At 40.9% G+C, this 22,025-nt stretch overlaps 1 protein-coding gene and 1 long non-coding RNA gene across 2 annotated transcripts; one reads left to right on the forward strand and one right to left on the reverse strand.

Moving 5' to 3' along the window:
• Nucleotides 1-207: 207 nt before the first annotated feature.
• Nucleotides 208-11,367, forward strand: LOC107737926 (myosin heavy chain, fast skeletal muscle). The gene is made up of 38 exons (XM_016549569.1): nt 208-281; nt 361-517; nt 708-735; nt 1,256-1,367; nt 1,452-1,544; nt 1,643-1,706; nt 1,810-1,908; nt 1,992-2,095; nt 2,241-2,379; nt 2,462-2,580; nt 3,160-3,309; nt 3,398-3,568; nt 3,644-3,950; nt 4,099-4,172; nt 4,253-4,340; nt 4,420-4,537; nt 4,670-4,793; nt 5,584-5,720; nt 5,809-6,064; nt 6,150-6,392; nt 6,476-6,652; nt 6,749-6,894; nt 6,978-7,068; nt 7,165-7,554; nt 7,628-7,754; nt 7,859-7,977; nt 8,082-8,278; nt 8,370-8,553; nt 8,636-8,801; nt 9,184-9,308; nt 9,458-9,766; nt 9,884-10,087; nt 10,180-10,305; nt 10,448-10,618; nt 10,708-10,812; nt 10,899-10,994; nt 11,111-11,242; nt 11,335-11,367. Exons 1-38 carry the CDS (start codon nt 210-212, stop codon nt 11,350-11,352), a joined length of 5,538 nt encoding a protein of 1,845 aa, XP_016405055.1. The 5' UTR covers nt 208-209; the 3' UTR covers nt 11,353-11,367.
• On the reverse strand, nt 9,923-15,974 carry LOC107737927 (uncharacterized). Its single transcript, XR_001639843.1, has 3 exons — nt 15,963-15,974; nt 14,296-14,303; nt 9,923-9,998 (listed from the first exon to the last, which is right to left on the reverse strand). It is a non-coding gene; the product is annotated as an uncharacterized LOC107737927 (long non-coding RNA).
• Nucleotides 15,975-22,025: the final 6,051 nt, after the last annotated feature.

Consider the following 22,025-nt stretch of genomic DNA (forward strand, 5'->3'; position numbering starts at 1 on the left):
TATTTGGTGTAACAGAATATGTTGACATGCTTTAATGTTCAAAAAACACATTATTTTTCAAATACTGTACATTATTGTAGGTCCTATATGCCCCGCCTCTCTCAAACGCTTCGTTTTCTACAAAGTCCCTCCTTCCGACAAGCGCAGTCTGCTCTGATTGGCCAGCTGACCCAGTACATTGTGATTGGCCGAACACCGCAAACACGGCCATGATGACCCACCTCAATGAGCCTTCTGTGCTGTTTAACCTCAAAGAGCGTTACGCAGCATGGATGATCTACGTATGTCTAAGTAAATCATGTTTTATTCCTAGGATGGGGAGGCAGCATTGTAAAACTGGACTATCTATCTCTGTTTCAGACCTACTCTGGCTTGTTCTGCGTCACTGTCAATCCCTACAAATGGCTCCCAGTGTACGACTCAGTTGTTGTGTCTGGATACAGAGGCAAAAAGAGGATTGAAGCCCCACCTCACATCTTCTCCATCTCCGACAACGCCTACCAGTTCATGCTCACTGGTAAGTGGGGATATACATTTTCATTCCAATTTGCAAACCAATCAAAAAATTGGATTGGTTTAGAAGAATGCTTATTTTGTGCTAAACCTGAGCCTGCCTATATTTTACTTGATACATTTACAATTCAAATAAGAAAAGAAAAGAAAATCTGTTTAGCAGTTTAACTTAAAATAACATGAACTTGTTTCAGACAGGGAGAATCAGTCTATCCTGATTACGTAAGTAGACTATGATAACTAAAAGATTTTTGAATAATACGTTTAATGAGTGAGTATGATTACATGCACTTAAGAAAACTGCTTATTCGAGGGTTTTTGCAGAAAGCAGCACTCTGATATGTAAAAGTGAAGGCTGTTTAATCAATTGAGTGATAGCGGTTTAACGCCTGGCTTTTCTGCTGGAAAGCGTGGGTTACGTGGACATGTGAATGCATAAGCGTTGTTCTAATTGTCATGTACTACAAAAAAAAATGAGAACCAAAGTAACAGAAAGGTGTGAGGGAAAAGCTGATTACTGATGGTGTTGCATGTATACGAGGTTAAGACCACACCACTAAAACAATGCATGTAGATGCGAATGCCGGTTTCACGTCTTCAGCAGCTTTCTGGTGTGCATGTGAATGTAGTACCTGACAATTATGGTTTTTAAAGAAGCACGTACATAAAAGCTAATTTATCAAAGAAGTCATTTCTAATATACTGAAAAAGGTTCTTTTCCATCTTTAACACATACACTCAGTGGAGAATCTGGTGCAGGAAAGACTGTCAACACCAAACGTGTCATCCAGTACTTTGCGACAATCGCTGTGGCTGGAGCGAAGAAGGCAGAACCCGTCCCTGGCAAAATGCAGGTAACTAAACTAAACAATCAAATATCATAGAAAGTACAGTAACAGGAATATTCTACATAATGAAATTACTTAAATGCTCACCAGGGGTCTCTAGAGGATCAAATCATTGCAGCCAACCCTCTGCTGGAGGCTTATGGTAATGCCAAGACTGTAAGAAATGACAACTCCTCTCGTTTTGTAAGTTGCTGAGGTCAGATTAAGTGCATTATACAAATTCAGTTAAAATTCCAAATCTGGGAAATTCTAAGCTGTTCTAAATATTTCCATCTCTGTAGGGTAAATTCATCAGGATTCACTTTGCGACCACTGGAAAACTGGCCTCAGCTGATATTGAAACTTGTGAGACAGCATTGTTTTAAGCCAAATATTTTTATTTGGATGATAACAGGTGGATTCATCAACTGAACTCAAGCATCTTTTTTAACTTTTTTTTTTCCAAAAGATTTGCTGGAAAAATCGAGAGTAACATTCCAGCTGTCTGCTGAGAGGAGTTACCACATCTTCTACCAGCTCATGACTGGACACAAGCCTGAGCTGCTCGGTGAGAAATCTACAGGATTGTGTGCTTCAGTTATTTCCTAGTTTGAAAGCACTGTTAACATGCTGCACATCAACTCTTTATAGAGGCCCTGCTCATCACCACCAACCCTTATGACTATCCAATGATCAGCCAGGGTGAAATCACTGTCAAGAGCATCAATGATGTGGAGGAGTTCATTGCTACAGATGTATGTGGCCAACTACGTGTTTATTATTAGTAGCAGCATGACTATTTTTCAATTATACATAAAATATAATGGAAGACCACAATATAAAATACCATTCTCTTTTAACTATCTAATAAATAATGTGATTAATTTGGTGTAAAAACAGACTGCCATTGATATTCTGGGCTTCACTGCTGATGAGAAAATCAGCATCTACAAGCTGACAGGTTCTGTGATGCATCATGGGAGCATGAAGTTCAAACAGAAGCAGAGAGAGGAGCAGGCCGAACCTGATGGCACTGAGGGTAAAATTAATTAGTAGCGCAAATTAGCATGTAAACATTCATTTCATTAGTGAAAGTAATGCATAAAACTGTTCTTCCTCAGTGGCTGATAAAATCGCCTACCTCATGGGCCTCAACTCCGCTGACATGCTGAAAGCTCTGTGCTACCCCAGAGTGAAGGTCGGGAATGAGATGGTGACCAAAGGCCAGACAGTACCACAGGTGATCACTTACCTACTCAAAAGATGAATAAACCTAGAAATGCCCCATAGGCATTCAGAAAACACAATTATACTTTTAAAAAAACAATTCAAGTCACCTTTATTTTTATAGCGCTTTTAACAGTACAGATTGTGTCAAAGCACCTTTACAGCATCAAATACGAAAATAGCGTGTATTAATGCAAAAGGACAATAGTAAAAATTTAAATAGTATCTGTGCAATCAAGTCAATGATATCGCTGGAAATTAAGTGTCCCCAACTAAGCAAGCCAGAGGCGACAGCGGCAAGGAACCAAAACTCCATCGGTGACAGAATGGAGAAAAAAACCCTGGGAGAAATCAGGCTCAGTAGGGGACCAGTTCTCCTCTGGCCAGACAAACCAGCAGGTTCATCCATGCTGCAGCAAAGTCAGATTGTGCAGAGGACTCAACTGGCTCCTGTGGTCTTGTCCCGGTGGCCGTCTAGGAGACAAGGTCTTCACTGGGGATCTGTCTCTGGGGCTCATCTAGTTGTACTGGTCTCCGCTGACATTCAGGGCTGAGGTCTAATATCAATTTCACTGACCTCTGAATTTCTCAGGTGAACAACGCAGTCTCGGCTCTCTGCAAGTCTGTCTATGAGAAAATGTTCTTGTGGATGGTTGTCCGTATCAATGAGATGTTAGACACGAAGCAGCCTAGACAGTTCTTCATTGGTGTGCTGGACATCGCTGGGTTTGAGATCTTTGATGTGAGCATCAGTCATTAATGTCTCTGTAAGAATCAAGATATAAAAGATAACATTCAGCAGTAAGAACTTGTCTCTCTTGAATTTTCAGTTCAACAGCTTGGAGCAGCTTTGCATCAACTTCACAAATGAGAAACTGCAACAGTTCTTCAACCACCACATGTTTGTTCTTGAGCAAGAGGAGTACAAGAAAGAAGGCATTGAATGGGAGTTTATTGACTTTGGTATGGACTTGGCTGCCTGCATTGAGCTCATTGAGAAGGTAAGAGGATATTCTGTAAATTAAATTTACTATTCACATTGTGCCTGTACTTGAGTGTGAACATTACTTCAACAGCCAATGGGCATCTTCTCCATCCTTGAAGAGGAGTGCATGTTCCCCAAGGCTACAGACACAAGCTTCAAAAACAAGCTGCATGATCAGCATCTGGGCAAATGTGCAGCTTTCCAGAAGCCCAAGCCTGCCAAAGGTAAGGCAGAGGCCCACTTCTCTCTGGTGCACTACGCCGGCACTGTGGACTACAACATTAGTGGCTGGTTGGACAAGAACAAGGATCCACTGAATGACTCTGTTGTGCAACTTTACCAAAAGTCATCGGTCAAAGTGCTGGCCTTCCTGTATGCCGCTCATGGAGGTGCTGAAGGTATGAACATCTGAATTTCCTGAATTCTTCAATTTTAAGTTTTAATTACATGCCATTCAAACTACACAACTACCTTACTAGCTTTCTACTAATAACCATCAAATTAGGAGTTTGTTCAGGGATAACATCTTTCTTTGGCGTAAAACAGCTGAGGGCGGCGGTGGAAAGAAAGGAGGCAAGAAGAAGGGTGGTTCCTTCCAGACTGTGTCTGCACTTTTTAGGGTAAACAGATACTCTCTTTTAATGAAGGTTTTGAACTTCTTCTATATGAAAAACTAGACTAATGACAAATATTTCCACAGGAGAACTTGGGTAAGCTGATGACTAACCTGAGGAGCACTCACCCTCACTTTGTGCGCTGCTTGATTCCTAATGAGTCTAAGACTCCAGGTAAACTTGATCCCCAAAAACACAAATGGATCACAGTTTTGTACATACTTCTGAAACATTAAGAACATTTGCATTTCAGGTCTGATGGAGAACTTCCTGGTTATCCACCAGCTCAGGTGTAATGGTGTGCTGGAGGGTATCAGAATCTGCAGGAAGGGTTTCCCCAGCAGAATCCTCTACGGTGACTTCAAGCAGAGGTAAAGATACCACACCTTTTTCAACCTATTAATTAGAGATAATACACCATCTAATCTTATACACATTTCAAAATTGTGCTTTCATCACCTTTGTGGCTTCACCAAAACAAATCTTACCTTAATGTCCTCTAGGTACAAAGTATTAAATGCTAGTGTCATCCCTGAGGGACAGTTCATTGACAACAAAAAGGCTTCAGAGAAACTCTTGGGCTCTATTGATGTTGACCACACCCAATACAAATTTGGACACACCAAGGTGAGCTATTCAGTAAATACACCATATGGCCAAAAATCTGTGGGTACCCTCTTCTAATTAGAGTAACAGTTAACCAAAAAATACAATCTCTGTCATACTTTACTGCTGTCACTCCATTCTAAACTTGTTGCTTTTTCTAGCTCAGCGGAAGAACAATGAAGATATTTGAATGTTTAGGTGGTATTGTAAGAATGTTTCAGTTGTTTTTCCTCTAATCAAAGAAAGTAGGGTGCAAAATGAATAGCATGAATAAATTACAAAATGTTCATTTTTGGGTCTAGTACAACTTTTACGGGCTCAGTTATTCCAGAATTTCAGTGAAAACTGATCTCTAAACTACACCACACAATGGGACTTTAAACAATTCTATGCAACTCTTGATGAAGGGAGGCCTTGCACTAGAGTTTGAATATGAACACAAGGATTTGCTGCCATTCATAAGTGAGGTCATGCATTGGTGTAGCAATGGCATCTGGCTCGCAGTCAGAATTCCAGTTCATCCAAAAAGTGTTAAACAGAGGTTCAGGTTTTGTGCCAGTAAAAATTATTTCACAGTAAATATGTTCATGCTGAAGATAGAAAGTGATCCTCCCAAAACTTTTTCAAAAAAATTCTCTAGGATGTCATTGCATGGTGTAAAAAGTGATTTCTTTTCACTGGAATTGACAGAAAAATAAAACTCACTAGTTAAAAGAGGACATATAGTGTACCCCAGGCCACATCGAAGTTGAAGTGGACTACTCGCCTTCTTCAATACTATACCACTAATATCTTCTAAATGTTCTTGTAGGTGTTCTTCAAAGCTGGTCTGTTGGGTACTCTTGAGGAGATGAGAGATGAGAAACTAGCAACACTGGTTACCATGACTCAGGCTTTGTGCCGTGGATACGTCATGAGGAAGGAGTTTGTCAAAATGATGGAGAGGAGGTACAATCAACTTACAAAACGGTCTGGAACACAACTGTTTAAAACCACAAAGTGATAATGACTGATTAACTGATTACATTTTACACAGAGAAGCAATTTATTCCATCCAATACAACATCCGCTCATTCATGAATGTCAAACATTGGCCATGGATGAAGCTCTACTTCAAGATCAAGCCTCTTCTGAAGAGTGCAGAGACTGAGAAAGAAATGGTAGCTATGAAGGAGAACTTTGAGAAAATGAAGGAGGATCTAGCAAAGGCATTAGCTAAAAAGAAGGAGCTTGAGGAGAAAATGGTGTCACTTATTCAAGAGAAAAATGACCTTCAGCTGCAAGTAACATCTGTGAGTATTTCAGCTCTTATTGATCCTAATATAGATCCTACAGCTATGAACATAAGTTATTAACTACATTCATGTCAATGAACAGGAATCTGAAAACCTCTCTGATGCTGAGGAGAGATGTGAAGGGCTCATCAAAAGCAAGATCCAGCTCGAGGCCAAACTCAAAGAGACAAGCGAGAGACTGGAGGATGAGGAGGAAATCAATGCTGAACTGACTGCCAAGAAGAGGAAACTGGAGGATGAATGCTCCGAGCTGAAGAAAGACATTGATGACCTGGAGCTCACCTTGGCAAAAGTGGAGAAGGAGAAACATGCAACAGAAAATAAAGTCAGTATTTTTTGACATCGTCACACTGCTGATTGGGATTCGGGCTCTTGAGAAAGAAACCAATAATCAATGCTTCCATTTAGGTGAAAAACCTGACGGAGGAGATGGCCTCTCAGGATGAGAGCATTGCCAAGCTGAGCAAAGAGAAGAAAGCCCTCCAAGAGGCACACCAGCAGACTCTTGATGACCTTCAGGCAGAGGAAGACAAAGTCAACACTCTGACTAAAGCTAAGACAAAGCTTGAGCAGCAAGTCGATGATGTAAGATGTTTGGCATGAGAATAAGGTCACAAATCAAAGTTAATTCTTTTTGTTGTTATCTACCAGCTTTTAATGCTCTGGTTTCTGTAAAAACAGCTTGAGGGCTCACTGGAGCAAGAGAAGAAGCTCCGTATGGACCTTGAGAGAGCCAAGAGGAAGCTTGATGGTGATCTGAAACTGGCCCAGGAGTCCATAATGGACCTGGAGAATGACAAACAGCAATCAGATGAGAAGATCAAAAAGTGAGTGGATGTCAGCCTTCCCACGATTACACATTTGACAAAAAGTATTTTGCACATTTTACAAAATACTACTTTCAAAACAGGAAGGACTTTGAGATAAGTCAGCTTCTCAGCAAGATTGAGGATGAACGGTCTTTGGGAGCACAGCTTCAGAAGAAGATCAAAGAACTTCAGGTAATGCTGACCATAATCTTTTCTATGTGAAACTGTGAAGTTGCTGGGCAAATCCACATTACAAATATCACAAAAGGAATAAAGAACCTCAATTAGGCCCGTATAGAGGAGCTGGAAGAGGAAATTGAGGCAGAGCGAGCTGCTCGTGCTAAAGTGGAGAAGCAGAGAGCTGATCTCTCCAGGGAACTTGAAGAGATCAGTGAGAGGCTTGAGGAAGCTGGTGGTGCCACTGCTGCTCAGATTGAGATGAACAAGAAGCGTGAAGCCGAATTCCAGAAGATGCGTCGTGATCTGGAAGAGTCTACCTTGCAGCATGAAGCTACAGCTGCAGCTCTCCGAAAGAAGCAGGCAGACAGTGTGGCTGAACTCGGAGAACAGATCGACAACCTCCAGCGGGTCAAGCAGAAGCTGGAGAAGGAGAAGAGTGAATACAAGATGGAGATTGATGACTTGACAAACAACATGGAGGCTGTGGCTAAAGCAAAGGTAATATCACTAGAGGATAATTAAATATAAAAGCATCTTTACAAACATCTGCATATAACCCTGTACCTTTAAGACTAATTTAGAGAAGATGTGCCGTACTCTGGAAGACCAGCTGAGTGAAATCAAGACCAAGAGTGATGAAAATGTTCGTCAGCTGAATGACATGAATGCACAACGTGCAAGACTTCAGACTGAGAATGGTAAGGCATGGCAAATAAGGTACACATGTAAAAACCTTAACAAATGTATTAAAAAGTGTCTATATTATTATATTTCATAGTAATATTTCTAACGTGATTTCAAGGTGAATTTAGCCGCCAACTGGAAGAGAAAGAGGCACTTGTTTCACAGCTAACTAGAGGAAAACAGGTTTATACACAGCAAATTGAGGAACTCAAAAGGCATATTGAGGAAGAAGTCAAGGTAGAGTTATACAAAATGAAGGAGTTATTTTTTTGAAAATTAGATTTTGATAATTTAAATAATTATAAAGATTATTGGAAAACTCAAAATATGCTGCCTTACAGGCCAAGAATGCTCTGGCCCATGCGGTTCAGTCTTCCCGCCATGACTGTGATTTACTCAGAGAGCAGTATGAGGAGGAGCAGGAGGCCAAAGCTGAACTCCAGCGGGGATTGTCTAAGGCCAACAGTGAGGTGGCCCAGTGGAGAGCCAAATATGAGACTGATGCCATTCAACGCACTGAGGAGCTTGAGGAATCCAAGTAAATACAGCAAAGAACAATGTCTCCAGCACCTTACATTTAATATCTCAAATGTTAGTAAGATTTCATTATTTCATACCACATTCTTCAGGAAAAAGCTTGCCCAGCGTCTGCAGGATGCTGAAGAATCCATTGAAGCGGTGAACTCCAAGTGTGCTTCTCTGGAAAAGACCAAACAGAGACTGCAGGGTGAAGTAGAGGACCTCATGATTGATGTGGAGAGGGCGAATGCATTGGCTGCCAACTTTGACAAGAAGCAGAGAAACTTTGACAAGGTGAGAAGGATGTGGATAATCTTTAAATCCATACCTTGATCCATGGACTTGGCTAATTAACAATGATTACCTTTTTCTTCAGGTCCTAGCAGAGTGGAAACAGAAGTATGAGGAAAGCCAGGCTGAACTAGAAGGTGCTCAGAAAGAAGCTCGTTCTCTCAGCACTGAGCTTTTCAAAATGAAGAACTCCTATGAAGAAGCTCTTGACCACCTCGAGACCCTGAAGAGGGAGAACAAGAATCTGCAACGTAAATGGCACTTTTATTTTTACAGCAAGGATTTTAAAAAACAGAGATGCATTAAAAAACAGAAAATGATGTACAATTGATTTTTAAATACTTTCAGAGGAGATTTCTGACCTCTCTGAGCAGCTTGGAGAGACTGGAAAGAGCATTCATGAGATAGAGAAAGCCAAGAAGACAGTGGAGTCCGAGAAAGCAGAGATCCAGACTGCACTAGAAGAAGCTGAGGTGCCATTCCTTTGCTACAATACTAACCACCTTGAGACCCTGAAGAGGGAGAACAAGAATCTGCAACGTAAATGCCACTTTTTTTTGTACACCAAAGATGTAAGAAAATAGATGTTTTTAAACAGAACATGTTATATTTCTACTTTTTAAACACCTTTAGAGGAGATTTCTGACCTCACTGAGCAGCTTGGAGAGACTGGAAAGAGCATTCATGAGTTAGAGAAAGCCAAGAAGACAGTGGAATCTGAGAAATCAGAGATCCAGACTGCACTTGAAGAGGCTGAGGTGCTATTCCTTTTCTACAATATTAACATTATGATTCCATTGCTTTCAATAATATTAGACATTGAACATGAAACGGTTCATTCCTCATAAATGCTGCCATTTATAATAATAAATTTGAAAAGTCAAAATTTTGCCCTTTTTCCTTAAAGGGCACCCTGGAGCATGAAGAGTCCAAGATTCTTCGTGTGCAGCTGGAGCTGAACCAGGTGAAGAGTGAGATTGACAGGAAGCTTGCCGAAAAGGACGAGGAGATGGAACAGATCAAGAGGAACAGCCAAAGAGTGATAGATTCCATGCAGAGCACTCTGGACTCTGAGATCAGAAGCAGAAATGATGCCCTGAGAGTCAAAAAGAAGATGGAGGGAGATCTAAATGAGATGGAGATCCAGCTGAGTCATGCCAACCGCCAGGCTGCTGAGGCCCAGAAACAGCTCAGGAACGTCCAAGGCCAACTCAAGGTATCTTTCTGTAGAATGAGGAACTGCAATACATCTTAAATGTTTGATAATATGAATATGATACATGAATTAAATGGATCATGACATGCAATTAACAAAGAAAGAACATTGCCACAGGATGCCCAACTGCACCTTGATGAAGCTCTCAGAGGACAGGAGGACATGAAGGAGCAGGTGGCCATGGTGGACCGCAGGAATAGCCTGATGCAAGCAGAGATTGAGGAGCTGAGAGCTGCCTGCGAGCAAACAGAGAGAGGCCGCAAAGTGGCGGAGCAGGAGCTGGTGGATGCCAGCGAGCGTGTGGGACTGCTGCACTCACAAGTACAGAAAAACTATACTTGGAGCAAATTCAGGTTACATGATAACAGAGTTTTAGTTAAATGTAAACTAAACTACCTGCTTAAATCCCACAGAATACAAGTCTTATTAACACCAAGAAGAAGCTTGAGGCTGATCTGGTCCAGGTTCAAGGTGAGGTGGACGATGCAGTCCAGGAGGCCAGAAATGCAGAGGAGAAGGCCAAGAAGGCCATCACTGATGTGAGCGCTTACATTTTGTTGCTCTATTCTAACTTAAACAGTTATTTGACTTTGTTTATCTGCATGTGGTAACAAAGGGAACCTTCATGGAAGGCATTTCAGTCTATATTGGCAAGTTCATTTTCATTGGCTTATATTTCAGGCTGCCATGATGGCTGAGGAGCTGAAGAAGGAGCAGGACACCAGTGCTCACCTGGAGAGGATGAAGAAGAACATGGAGGTGACTGTCAAAGACCTGCAGCACCGTCTGGATGAGGCTGAGAGTCTGGCCATGAAGGGTGGAAAGAAACAGCTCCAGAAACTGGAGTCCAGGGTAAAGTACAAGCTAAATACAGTCTTAGCTATGGTATAACTGGCTATGGTAGAGATTTGACAGGTGACAACAATGATTCTCTACTGAAGGTGCGCGAGTTGGAGGCTGAAGTTGAAGCTGAACAGAGACGTGGTGCAGACGCCGTGAAAGGAGTGCGCAAATATGAAAGGAGAGTGAAGGAGCTCACCTACCAGGTACAACTACACATGATTTAGAAATGTACATTTCATTATAATATACATAGTTTAACTAAGACCATCAACAATGCTTACACCCAAAGACTGAGGAAGACAAGAAGAACGTGACCCGACTGCAGGATCTGGTAGACAAGCTGCAGCTGAAAGTGAAGGCCTACAAGCGCCAGGCTGAAGAAGCTGTAAGTCTAATGTCAAATGTCTTATGTGTGAGGTTTTGATATTTTCTAGACAATACATTCAGTGTCACCAGTGCAATGCTCTGAAAGGGGTTGGATATCTTGTGTCATCCTAACAGGAGGAGCAGGCCAACGCTCACCTGTCCAGGTACAGGAAGGTGCAGCACGAGCTGGAGGAGGCTCAGGAGCGTGCTGACATCTCTGAGTCCCAGGTCAACAAGCTGAGAGCCAAGAGCCGTGATGCTGGGAAGGTATTGTAAAGCTGTTCAAGGGGTAGAGGGGGGAGGGGAGGGATCTTCATATGCATTGCATGTAACTAAATTTTTCTTTTCTGTTACTGAAGAGCAAGGATGAAGAATGAAGATGATACATCACATCACATCTACAAGCAAGCATATAATATGACTTACTTGTGCTGTGTCTTAAATGTTCATTAAATATATTTTCTCAAGGCACTCCCTGTTTGTCATTTTAGCTAAACTGGTAGATCACGGAGCCAACAATGCCAAAACCATCAGGGGATGCTTAAACTAATAGAAAAATAATAAATACCTTAAACTGTACAGATGTAAACATACTTTTACACAAATACTTTAATTAAAAAATAGGTTAAATTACAAAATAACCATTATAACTTCATATGTTACACATAATACAGCATAGATATACAATCCAAGCTTATCACTTTCAGTAACCAATGAAAGTTCCTGTGTTGAAAATGCTGTCTTTATGCTATCCAAAATTATGCCAATGAAAGTTAAATGGCCAAAACAGGATAGCATTTCCTCTTTTAGTATTGTAACATCTATTTCCTGATGGAGGAAATGAGGCAATGTCCAAAAAGAGACAGTAAGGGTCACAACTGGGAGCCCCAAACACCTATGATGTTTCAGAAAAGGCCAGTCAGATTTGGTGAAAGAAATGTGCATGCCAGCAACTCACCTGGACGTACGGGTATATAAGGTGGATTAGAATTACTCATTCACTTATTCAGGTTTGTGCTGAGGAGCCGAGAGAGTGTAACAAATGCACTCACAACATCTTAACCCTCCCAATGCCCAAAGTATCCATATCTCCACTCATCTCAAAGGGCTTGAAAACTGGCTCCACTCAGAGATTATAGAATCTCAAAGGTATTGGGTGTAGTCCACCCTGCGCGCAGCTCTACAGATGTCTGCAAGAGAGGTGTAGTTTTCTAGAGCCCAGGAGGCAGCAACACCTCTAGAAGAGTGTGCTTCCAACTCCTAGGGCACACAGTATGCCCTGGGTGTGGTTGTACTTCCAAGTGCCCACTAGCAGTCCTTCGACACAACATCGTAGTGAGTAACAGAAAGGGAACAGCATTTAAATTAACCAAATGCACATAACATTGTGTGAAAATCAAATTTCTAAATATAATTGGCTGCTTTTTATTCAAAGGTGGAGGGTTTCTGAAGCGCACTGCAAACTGCTACGGCAAATACTGGCCAAGTATCTTAATGTTGAGCAGCAAGCTCATTGGCTCCTGATGCAACAAAAACCTGCGACATGTGAATAATGATTGTGACTATATCAGATTGAGTTAGGACCTATTGGCCTGCGCCATCTAGAGTATCATGACAGAACTTTGTATTGTAGTAATAAGTTTTATTTTTATGGGTGCGGCTAGTTATTGTTCACAGAACTTTAATCTTCATGGTTGATCGCAACAACAGTAACTGAAGAGTCCAAGATGGCTGACATATTAGCCAGTTTAACAACATTACATTAAGCTATAATTGTGTGTAAATCTATATTTATTATGCAGCTCTTAGATTCAAGACACGTATGGTATATTCGTATGGAACGCCAACAGGGATGAGAAAATACATTAAAACAAATAGAAAATGAACATACCTTAAAATAAAGCTCCATTAATTAACATTTCTTAATACATTAGCTAACAGGAATCAACAATCATATACAGTATACATATATATTTTATATATGCTTTCTGTAGGTATATTTTTCACGTGAAATCCATAAAAACAAAACTGTTTAAAATAGTTCTCAGATAAGTTGATCTTATTCTTTTCCAATGGCCAAATAGTATTTCAATTGTTTTAAACAATTCAAATCAAATTTAATTTATGCAGTTTTGCTGATAAGGTGAACATCTTTTAGATATTTTTAGCCTATATTTATTGCAGTGTAAATAGAATTGTCTGACTCTGCGCATCATTGACAAAGTATTTTAAAAAGAAAACATGCAAATTACCATTTTCTTCAAGTTGTATCCTTTAAATACAGTGGTATTTTTCATAATGTTGTGGAGATGCCGTCACACGACATCAACACCTTACTGTACAACCAGATGTGGTTGTACAGTAATCTATTATCACTGGACCTATTCAAACCGGACAATGGACCGTGCGACCACTGAATCCAGCAGTGTCTGCCATAATATTGAAGTAAGTGTGCATCATTGATCATTGTTCTCACTAAAATATTTTCTCATAACATGAGATCTGCAGTTTAGTTTATTAAAATGAACCCAGCAGTTTCACACCTCCTCTGCCTTCGTCAAGGTGACAGGCCTATAGAGGATTACGTGAGCACGCCACAGGAAAAGTAATCAAGTGCATCCACTAGGCTATGTCTAAAATCATATTGGTTTAACTTCTGCGTAATGACTTTATGTAATTTCAGTGCTTATCGCCATTAATGAGAGTGGAATATTTAATGTAAATGTATATGATTGTAATGTGGTGTTTTGGGTTGTGTTTCTTGTTCATGTTTTCATGTCTTTTATTTTGGAGTTTAGTCATGGTCCCTGTTTGTGTCATGCTTCCCTTGCCCTCATGTATTCATGCCATTGGTTCTCTTGTTCATTGTGTCATGTTCTGATTGGTAGTCTTAGTCATGTGTCTTGTTTCCCATTGGTTTGTTCATGTCATGTGACCCTTCTTGTTTGATTCAAATAGCCCTCATGCTCCCATTGTGCCTTGTCGTGTATTGATGTTGTAACCTGCTGTCGGTGAGTCTAGTCTGTTCATGCCTTGTCAAGCCTGTTCATGTCAAGTCAAGTCTGTTCATGTCTTTTCATGTCAAGTCAAGTCTCGGATTATTGTTTGGATGTTTGGATCACACTGTAAATAAACTGCACTTGGGTTCTCACTACGCTCGCCTTCAGTGGACGAATTCGTTACAGAACACACTGGTCACTTGAACAATACATTGAATATGTTCTGCTGTTGTGCGGCTCATCGTACACTGTGGGTTTTGCGGATAAGGAGCCCCGCAATACTACAGTGCCCACCACACCAGAGCCTCTTCACATCCCGACCGTCATGTCTGGAGTTGTTCACGTCACGCCTGCTACTCCAGGGTCTGCTCACGTCACGCCTGCCAAGCCACAGCCTGCACACGTCATGTCTATTACGCCAAAACCTGCTCACGTCATACCCGCTACTCCAGGACCTGCTCACATAATGCCAGTTAAGTTAAAGTTTACTCATGTCATATCTACCAAGTCAGAACCTGTTCACTTCATGTCTACCAAGCTAGAGTCTGCTAACGTCATGTCTGCGAAGCCAGAGCTTGCTCATGTCATGCCGGCATTCTTTACAAGATGGCCGCCACGCCTGAGTCCCCGGCCAAGATGGCCGCCATGCCTGAGTCCCCGGCCAAGATGGCCGCCACGCCTGAGTCCCCGGCCAAGATGGCCGCCACGCCTGAGTCCCCGGCCAAGATGGCCGCCACGCCTGAGTCCCCGGCCAAGATGGCCGCCACGCCTGAGTCCCCGTCATCACCCGGCCACCCTGCTCTACCTGCACAGTCATGGCTGCCTGTTCTGCCTACTCCGCCATGGCTCCCCGTTCTGCCTGCTCCGCCATGGCTCCCCGATCTGCCTGCACCGCCATGGCTCCCCGCTCTGCCTGCTCCGCCATGGCTCCCCGCTCTGGTTCATTGTGTCATGTTCTGATTGGTAGTCTTAGTCATGTGTCTTGTTTCCCATTGGTTTGTTCATGTCATGTGACCCTTCTTGTTTGATACAAATAGTCCTCATGTTCCCATTGTGCCTTGTCGTGTATTGATGTTGTAACCTGCTGTCGGTGAGTCTAGTCTGTTCATGTCTCGTCAAGCCTGTTCATGTCAAGTCAAGTCTGTTCACGTCAAGTCAAGTCTCGGATTATTGTTTGGATGTTTGGATCACCTGTAAATAAACTGCACTTGGGTTCTTCACTACGCTCGCCTTCAGTGGACTGATTCATTACAATGATGAAATGAAAACAGTTTAAAATCTTTGTTTACTTCATTACTTTTCTTTCTCCAGGAAAAAAAGTCTGTATGCATGGGTCAGAGTTTGCGTGTGTAACGTGGGGTTTGGGTTTTGTTTCTTGTTCATTGTTTTCATGTCTTTTATTTTGTAGTTTGGCCACAGTCATGTTCTGTCATGTGATTCATGTGTTATGTTCTGATTGGTTCCTTGGTTCATGTGTCATGTTCTCATTGGTTGGTTCTTGTCGTGTGACCCTCATTGTTTGATATAAATAGCCCTCATGTTGCCTTTGTTCTTTGTTTAGCTTTAATGTTGTAACCCACTGTCGGTGAGTCAAGTCTGTTTTTGTCAAGTCTGTTCATGCCAAGTCAAGCCTGTTCAAGTCTTTTTGGATTATGTTTTGTCTTTGTTAAATAAACTGCACTTGGGTTCTCACTTCAACTCGCCTTCAGTGGACTAATTGTTACAGCGTGCAGGTGCGCAAATTTTCCCGTCAAGTTTGTTTTTTATAAATCCCACCTTTTGCTTAGGAAGTGGCATACTCTTCTTTCAGGACGGGTTTTGTGCGTACGCAACGATTATAAATGAGAGCCCAGGTTATTACCAAATATATAAACTGGCAGTCTGGCTGGCTACCAACCAGCCCTCCCAAAAGTCAAGTCAAGTCACCATTATTTATATAGCGCTTTTTACAATGCAGATTGTGTCAAAGCAGCTTTATAGTATTAAACAGGGAAATAGTGAGTCGAAATAGTGTGCCATTCTCCTCCGACCAGATGAAACCAGCAGTTTAATTCTAGGCTATAATAAAGGCAGATTGTGCAGAGGACTCATCTGGTTCCCATGGTCTTGTCCCGATGGCCGTCTAGGTGATGAGGTCTTCACTGGGGATCTGTCTCTGGGGCTCATCTAGTTGTCCTGGTCTCCGCTGACATTCAGGGCTGTAGAGGTCCTCTCTAGGTGCTGATCCACCATCTGGGCTGGATACATATTGGATCCGGGTGACTGCAGTGACCCTCTGATCTGGATACAGACTGGATCTGGTGGCTAGGTTGACCTCGGAATAAGAAAGAAAGAGACTAATATTAGCGTAGATGCCATTCTTCTAACGATGTAACAAGTACATCGGGTGTTATGGGTAGTGTTCCCGGTTCCAGGTGACCTAATTAATGCAGCCTAACAATCCTTTAATGGACATATGGATGGACAATAATGTAATAAGAGCTCGCTGAAATACTGAGGTGCTAAACCATTCAGGATTCACTCAAGATTTTAAAATGTATACGATGTTTAATAGGGAGCCAGTGCAGTGTTGACAGAACCGGGCTAATATGGTCAATACTTCTTGGCTCTAGTAAGAACTCTAGCTGCTGCATTTTGAACCAGCTGGAGTTTGTTTATTAAGCGCGCAGAGCAACCACCCATTACTACTCATCCAGTTTTTTATACCAATTATGCATTCCATTAGTTTTGCAAATTGGTATGTTTTGTCAGGCTGCGAAGAAATACATCATCAGCATAACAGTGAAAGCTAAAACCATGTTTCCTAATGATATTTCCCAAGGGTAACATGTAAAGCGTGAAAAGTAATGGTCCTAGTACTGAGCCTTGAGGTACTCCATACTGCAATTTTGATTGGTAGGATACCTCTTCATTCATTGCCATGAATTTGCATGCACTCAAATGCATAATCTTTTTCCAGTTAGCCATCTAAAAAAAAAATCAAATTATAAAAATATCTAATCCAATTATATAATTCTCAAATTTCATTGAAAAACTAACTACTAATATACTAATTTAGCCTGAACTAGGTAGAATATAGTCTGTACCTGCTGCCAGTCACAAATGCCAAGACTTTATCTCTCCCATAAAATGGACAAATAATCCCAAAACTATGAAAGATACATTCTCGTGACATGTATTAGCAACACTCAATCTTCATGCTTCAATCACACCACTTCTGTCTAAAGATTTAACTCTTGCTTGTGAATTGTCTTATGTAAAGCACTTGAGCAACAAAGCATCCAAAGGGCCAGAGAATGTCTGCAAGATCAATTACACATGCTAAAAATTATTAAAAAAAATTTAAGAAATGTTGCCTGGCAAGTTCAGCTGAATTCCACTATTGAATGTCGAACAATCAATGCACGAACAGCATGCCTGTGTACCCGTTGCTGAAGCTGCTGAATAAAAGCACCTGATAAATTAATAAATAAAGATAAATGCTAATATAAAGTTTTCCTATATAATGACTAAACAAAGGAATAACCAATAATTAAAGACTGAATCAGTAGCTTCCTGCAATATTCTTTTAAATAAGTTTCAGAGACAGGGTAGATTAAAGTGAATGACCATTTGATATCAAAGTTTACAACTTGACACCACAATAACTCGTGTGACCTATGCTGACAATTGGCAAAGCCCTGATGGCATAGCTGACCGACCAGCTATATTTGTGTAAAGTCCTAATATGTCCTCCCTTAGGGAAAAGATGCCTTAGAATTTTATTGTCCACGTTCCCATCTTATAAGGTGTCAACGCCTTAGAATTTATTCCACAGCCTCCTGTCATCTTCTCAAAGGTTCTAGGAAAGAAGGTTGGACACACTGCATTGTCCTTTCAAGGGAAAGAAAAAGGACAAGGACATGATCCAAAGTCAGTCACACGGCACACCCATCCTGAAGACCCCTGTAGAAATCAGGGGAGCATTCATGATGCATTCATGTGTTAGTGCTTTCATTACTGCTCAGAAACATCACACGAGGCTCACTGATCATGGATTTAACCATGCAATAATCATACATTTATCCCACATTTTGAAATCATGTGTATTGTGAAAGAGCTTTACAAATAGTTTTGACATTGACTGGAAAATAACTACATATCTGAGATCAACAAAATTACACAAATTAACAGACAGCTGAAGACCAATAGACTCGCATAGCCATTAGAAGTGTGTAAAACTGAAATAACAAACTGGAAATGAGCAGAGAGATGGAAGAAGATGATAATTATTATGTATTCCTGCTTTAGTACTTGAATTTCCATGCAGGAACCTACTTAAGCATTTCTGACACAGATACAAATATTACATGATGTTAGTCTTATTTACCAGATCGTTTTAAGACAATCGCAATTAGAGTAATAGTATCGTAAGTACACTAAAGAGCTTCATACTCGCATTCATGCATTACCAATCTCTGTAAGACTCAACTGTGTTAAAGCAACTACTAATGTCTAGTCTTGGAAAGAGATTTAAAATAAGCTTTTTTCCAGATTAAAAATAACAATAACTCAAGCACAAATGTAAATATAAAAGTTAATAATAATTACACTTAATAATTAAAGTTAATTACACATAAGGGACAATGTAATGATAATCAAACTTACCTTTCTAGTCATCTTGTTAGTTGTTCACTGTCCATGTTAATGCTGGTGATGAGTTTCATTTCTATTTTACTTGCATTTAACTAACTAAGTCGATACTTCTTACTTAACCTCTTAGTAACACCTTAGCAACCACCTCATATAGCCTAGGAGCACTCTAGTAACCACCCAGAAAACCACAAAATAACAACAAAATAATTTGTTGTCAGACTTTTAACCTGGTTCAGCTGTAAAGCTCTGAAGAAGGATCTTGGCGTAAACATGAAAATGTAACCCATCACTGGCAAACAACCCTTAGCAGTAACTCATTCTATCAAAAATAAATGAGGACATCATTCTTTATTTTTAGATAATGAACTTTAATGAAAAGCTGTAATGGCCTGTGGATTGACACTGAGCCTCAGCTGCAGTCTCAATACTTTAAACTGAATATCTGCAATTTTAATCTGCAGTTGGATCATGACATTTTATTTAAACTATGAAAAAAATGCTGAGCTTAATTTAAACCAGAAAACCAGAAATAAAAACCAGCAATAAAATTTCACAAAATTACAATTTTTCTGTAGTTTTTGATCAAATAAATGCTGCCTTGATGAGCATAAGAAACTTCTTTAAAAAAACATTGAAACTCTTACTGATCCCAAACTTTTGAACGTCTCTCTCTCTCTCTCTCTCTCTCTCTATATATATATATAATGTATATATGTGTGTGTGTGTGCTTCTTACTCCAGTAGGGGCCTTCATACCTCTTTTACAGTTTTTTCCAACTACTTGCACACACTCTCAAAACTTTGCCTCTTTTTTTCAAAACTTTACACACAAATCCAAGAATTGCACACACAAAATGCAAAATGCCTCAAAATATCACAAACACATCTCAAAAGCAAATATTTGTCTTACGTTGCAAACACCTTTGCCATAATATTATATTTTTGGATATATCATATACACACAGTTATTCAAAACCTAAAGCTCGTCTTTCATGAGCTACTGTGTACATTTCTGTACAAGACTGAAAGTAATTGGCAGAGAGATGTTGAAAAATTCACGGTAAACACAAAAGCAAGATTGAAACCAAACTTTTTTTACTGTAAGTATTTGTGGTTGTGAATACAGTATTACACAGTACGAAAGAAAAGAAATACATCAAGCATGTGTAGTTGTGTAGATGTGTATTTATAGGCCTGTTTTAAAGCCATGATTGGTTGTTGTTAATCCATGCGTTTATGACCTCAAGGTTAGATTATTGTAATGCTTTATTGGGTGGTTGTTCTGCACGTTTAATAAACAAACTCCAACTGGTCCAAAATGCAGCAGCTAGAGTTCTTACTAGAACCAGGAAGTATGACCATATTAGCCCGGTTCTGTCAACACTGCACTGGCTCCCTATTAAACATCGTATGGATTTTAAAATCTTGCTTATTACTTATAAAGCCCTGAATGGTTTAGCACCTCAGTATTTGAACGAGCTCTTGTTACATTATAGTCCTCCACGTCTGCTGCGTTATCAAAACTCTGGCAATTTGATAATACCTAGAATATCAAAATCAACTGCGGGTGGCAGATCCTTTTCCTATTTAGCGCCCAAACTCTGGAATAACCTACCTAACTGTAATGTGGTGTTTGGGTTTTGTCTTGTTCATGTTTCCATATCTTTTATTTTGTAATTTTTTTATGCTGTTTGTGTCATGCTTCCCTTGCCCTCATGTATCTCAGCCTTGTGTATGTGTCATGTTCTGATTGGTTGTTTTAGTCATGTGTCTTGTTTCCCATTGGTTTGTTCTTGTCATGTGACCCTCTTGTTTCCTATAAGTAGCCATCATGTTGCCATTGTCTGTCGTCGTGTATTGAATGTATTTATCCCGCTGTTGGTGAGTCTAGTCTGTTCATGTCAAGTCTGTTCACGCCTCGTCAAGTCTGTTCATGTCAAGTCAAGTCTACTTGACTGTTACAGTTTTTTCAAAATGCTCACACAGTTTTTGAAATGATGGCTCAATTTCTCCAAACTCCACACACAAAACCACAAAACACACACACAACATGCAAAACGTCACACACATCTTGCAAAAGCAAACACTTCTTTGAAAACTGTATTAACTCTTCTAAAAATTTTATTTTTGCGTAGTAACTCTACGCACAAACATAAAAAAATTAACCACATACACGCCAAACTACACACAGATGTGAAAAATGTAAAAAACTGCTCTCATGTGTATTTTGCCGTGGAGCACAGGAGTTCCCTTCTGAGGGAAGATCAAATTGCGTCCTCTAGGGGTCACTATGGGGAACGCCTTCAGCGTGACCGGTGTCTGAAGCATATATCTAAAAATTACAATAACATTGACTGGCGACAGCCTATGACATCATTACCCTGCGCGATACAGAATAAAAGGGCGCTGGGATAACACGTCATCCTCTTCTTCGTCTTCACTGACCGTTTGTTTATGTTAGTGTTAAGCTAAACACGACTAGGAGTGCATGTTCTCTCGCCAGAGGCTTTGCTCTGATACCTGCAGTTTCACACGGCTCGCGTGCTGTGTGTAGTGAAGAGCAAGCGCGTTCAGCTCTCGAGGGAGTTGGATGCACTCTGCATTCATTGCTTATTTCTTGTGAGGGATAAGCATGAATTGAACGCGCTTATCTCACGAGGAGGCGGCTTGTGCTCATCGTGATGCATTCGCGGGACTACTGAGGGGGAGGTGAGTACTTCTCCATTTACCCGAGTTAGTAGATTGCGTTTGCATGAGTGCGTTCGCCTCTCGCGGGAATAGCGACACATTTGCGGCAGCGGTTTCCGTTCTCGCTTGATTTCTGAGGTAGTCCAGCGTTTGAGCGGGACCTGAATGCATGCTGCGCATTGCGGTCGCGGTGAGAACATGGAAAGGACCTGACGGGAAATTTCTCTCTATCAGTAATTTCCTTTTGTTTATATGAAGTGTATAGTGTGGATCTGTCTGCAGTTGTTGGACAGATGATTTATATCATGTCCTTCTCAGATAACCACATTATACTGCACTCCGGCTTGAAGTTAACTCCTCCTGCCCCGCGTGTCTCTTATTGGGCCCTGCTGGGTTACCCCTTCTAATCTAGCGCCCCCTTCTGGTCGAGCTGAGAAGGGCTGCCCTCTCTGTGAGGTTTAGCTATGAGTCGCTTCCAGTATGTGCTGTAAGGGCCCGCCTCAGCTTGAGAGCCGAGGGCGCTGCTCCTGGAGAACCCCATTTGCAACGAACTAAGTGTTAGGCCCGTCTCTGTCACCTCCTTGGTCAGTTGCCTTTATGTTAGGACCCTGTTGTTCCCTTAGAAATGTGTGATCCCCTTCTAGCAGGATCCCATTTCTGATGTCCCATTTGCGATTGTAACACAGTTCGTAGTCACGGGAAGAAGGAGGCAGGAACCAGCGAACAAAA

Source organism: Sinocyclocheilus rhinocerous, unplaced genomic scaffold (assembly GCF_001515625.1).
Source record: "Sinocyclocheilus rhinocerous isolate Xijiao unplaced genomic scaffold, SAMN03320098_v1.1 scaffold1395, whole genome shotgun sequence".
In the NCBI taxonomy this organism is placed as follows: domain Eukaryota; kingdom Metazoa; phylum Chordata; class Actinopteri; order Cypriniformes; family Cyprinidae; genus Sinocyclocheilus; species Sinocyclocheilus rhinocerous.

Excerpts from the sequence above, each read along its gene's own strand:
- LOC107737926 (XM_016549569.1), top strand. The coding sequence starts at position 210 with ATGATGACCCACCTCAATGAGCCTTCTGTGCTGTTTAACCTCAAAGAG. Across the intron at positions 3,951-4,098 it reads CGCTCATGGAGGTGCTGAAG|CTGAGGGCGGCGGTGGAAAG; the intron begins GTATGAACATCT and ends GGCGTAAAACAG. Across the intron at positions 10,088-10,179 it reads TGGGACTGCTGCACTCACAA|AATACAAGTCTTATTAACAC; the intron begins GTACAGAAAAAC and ends TAAATCCCACAG.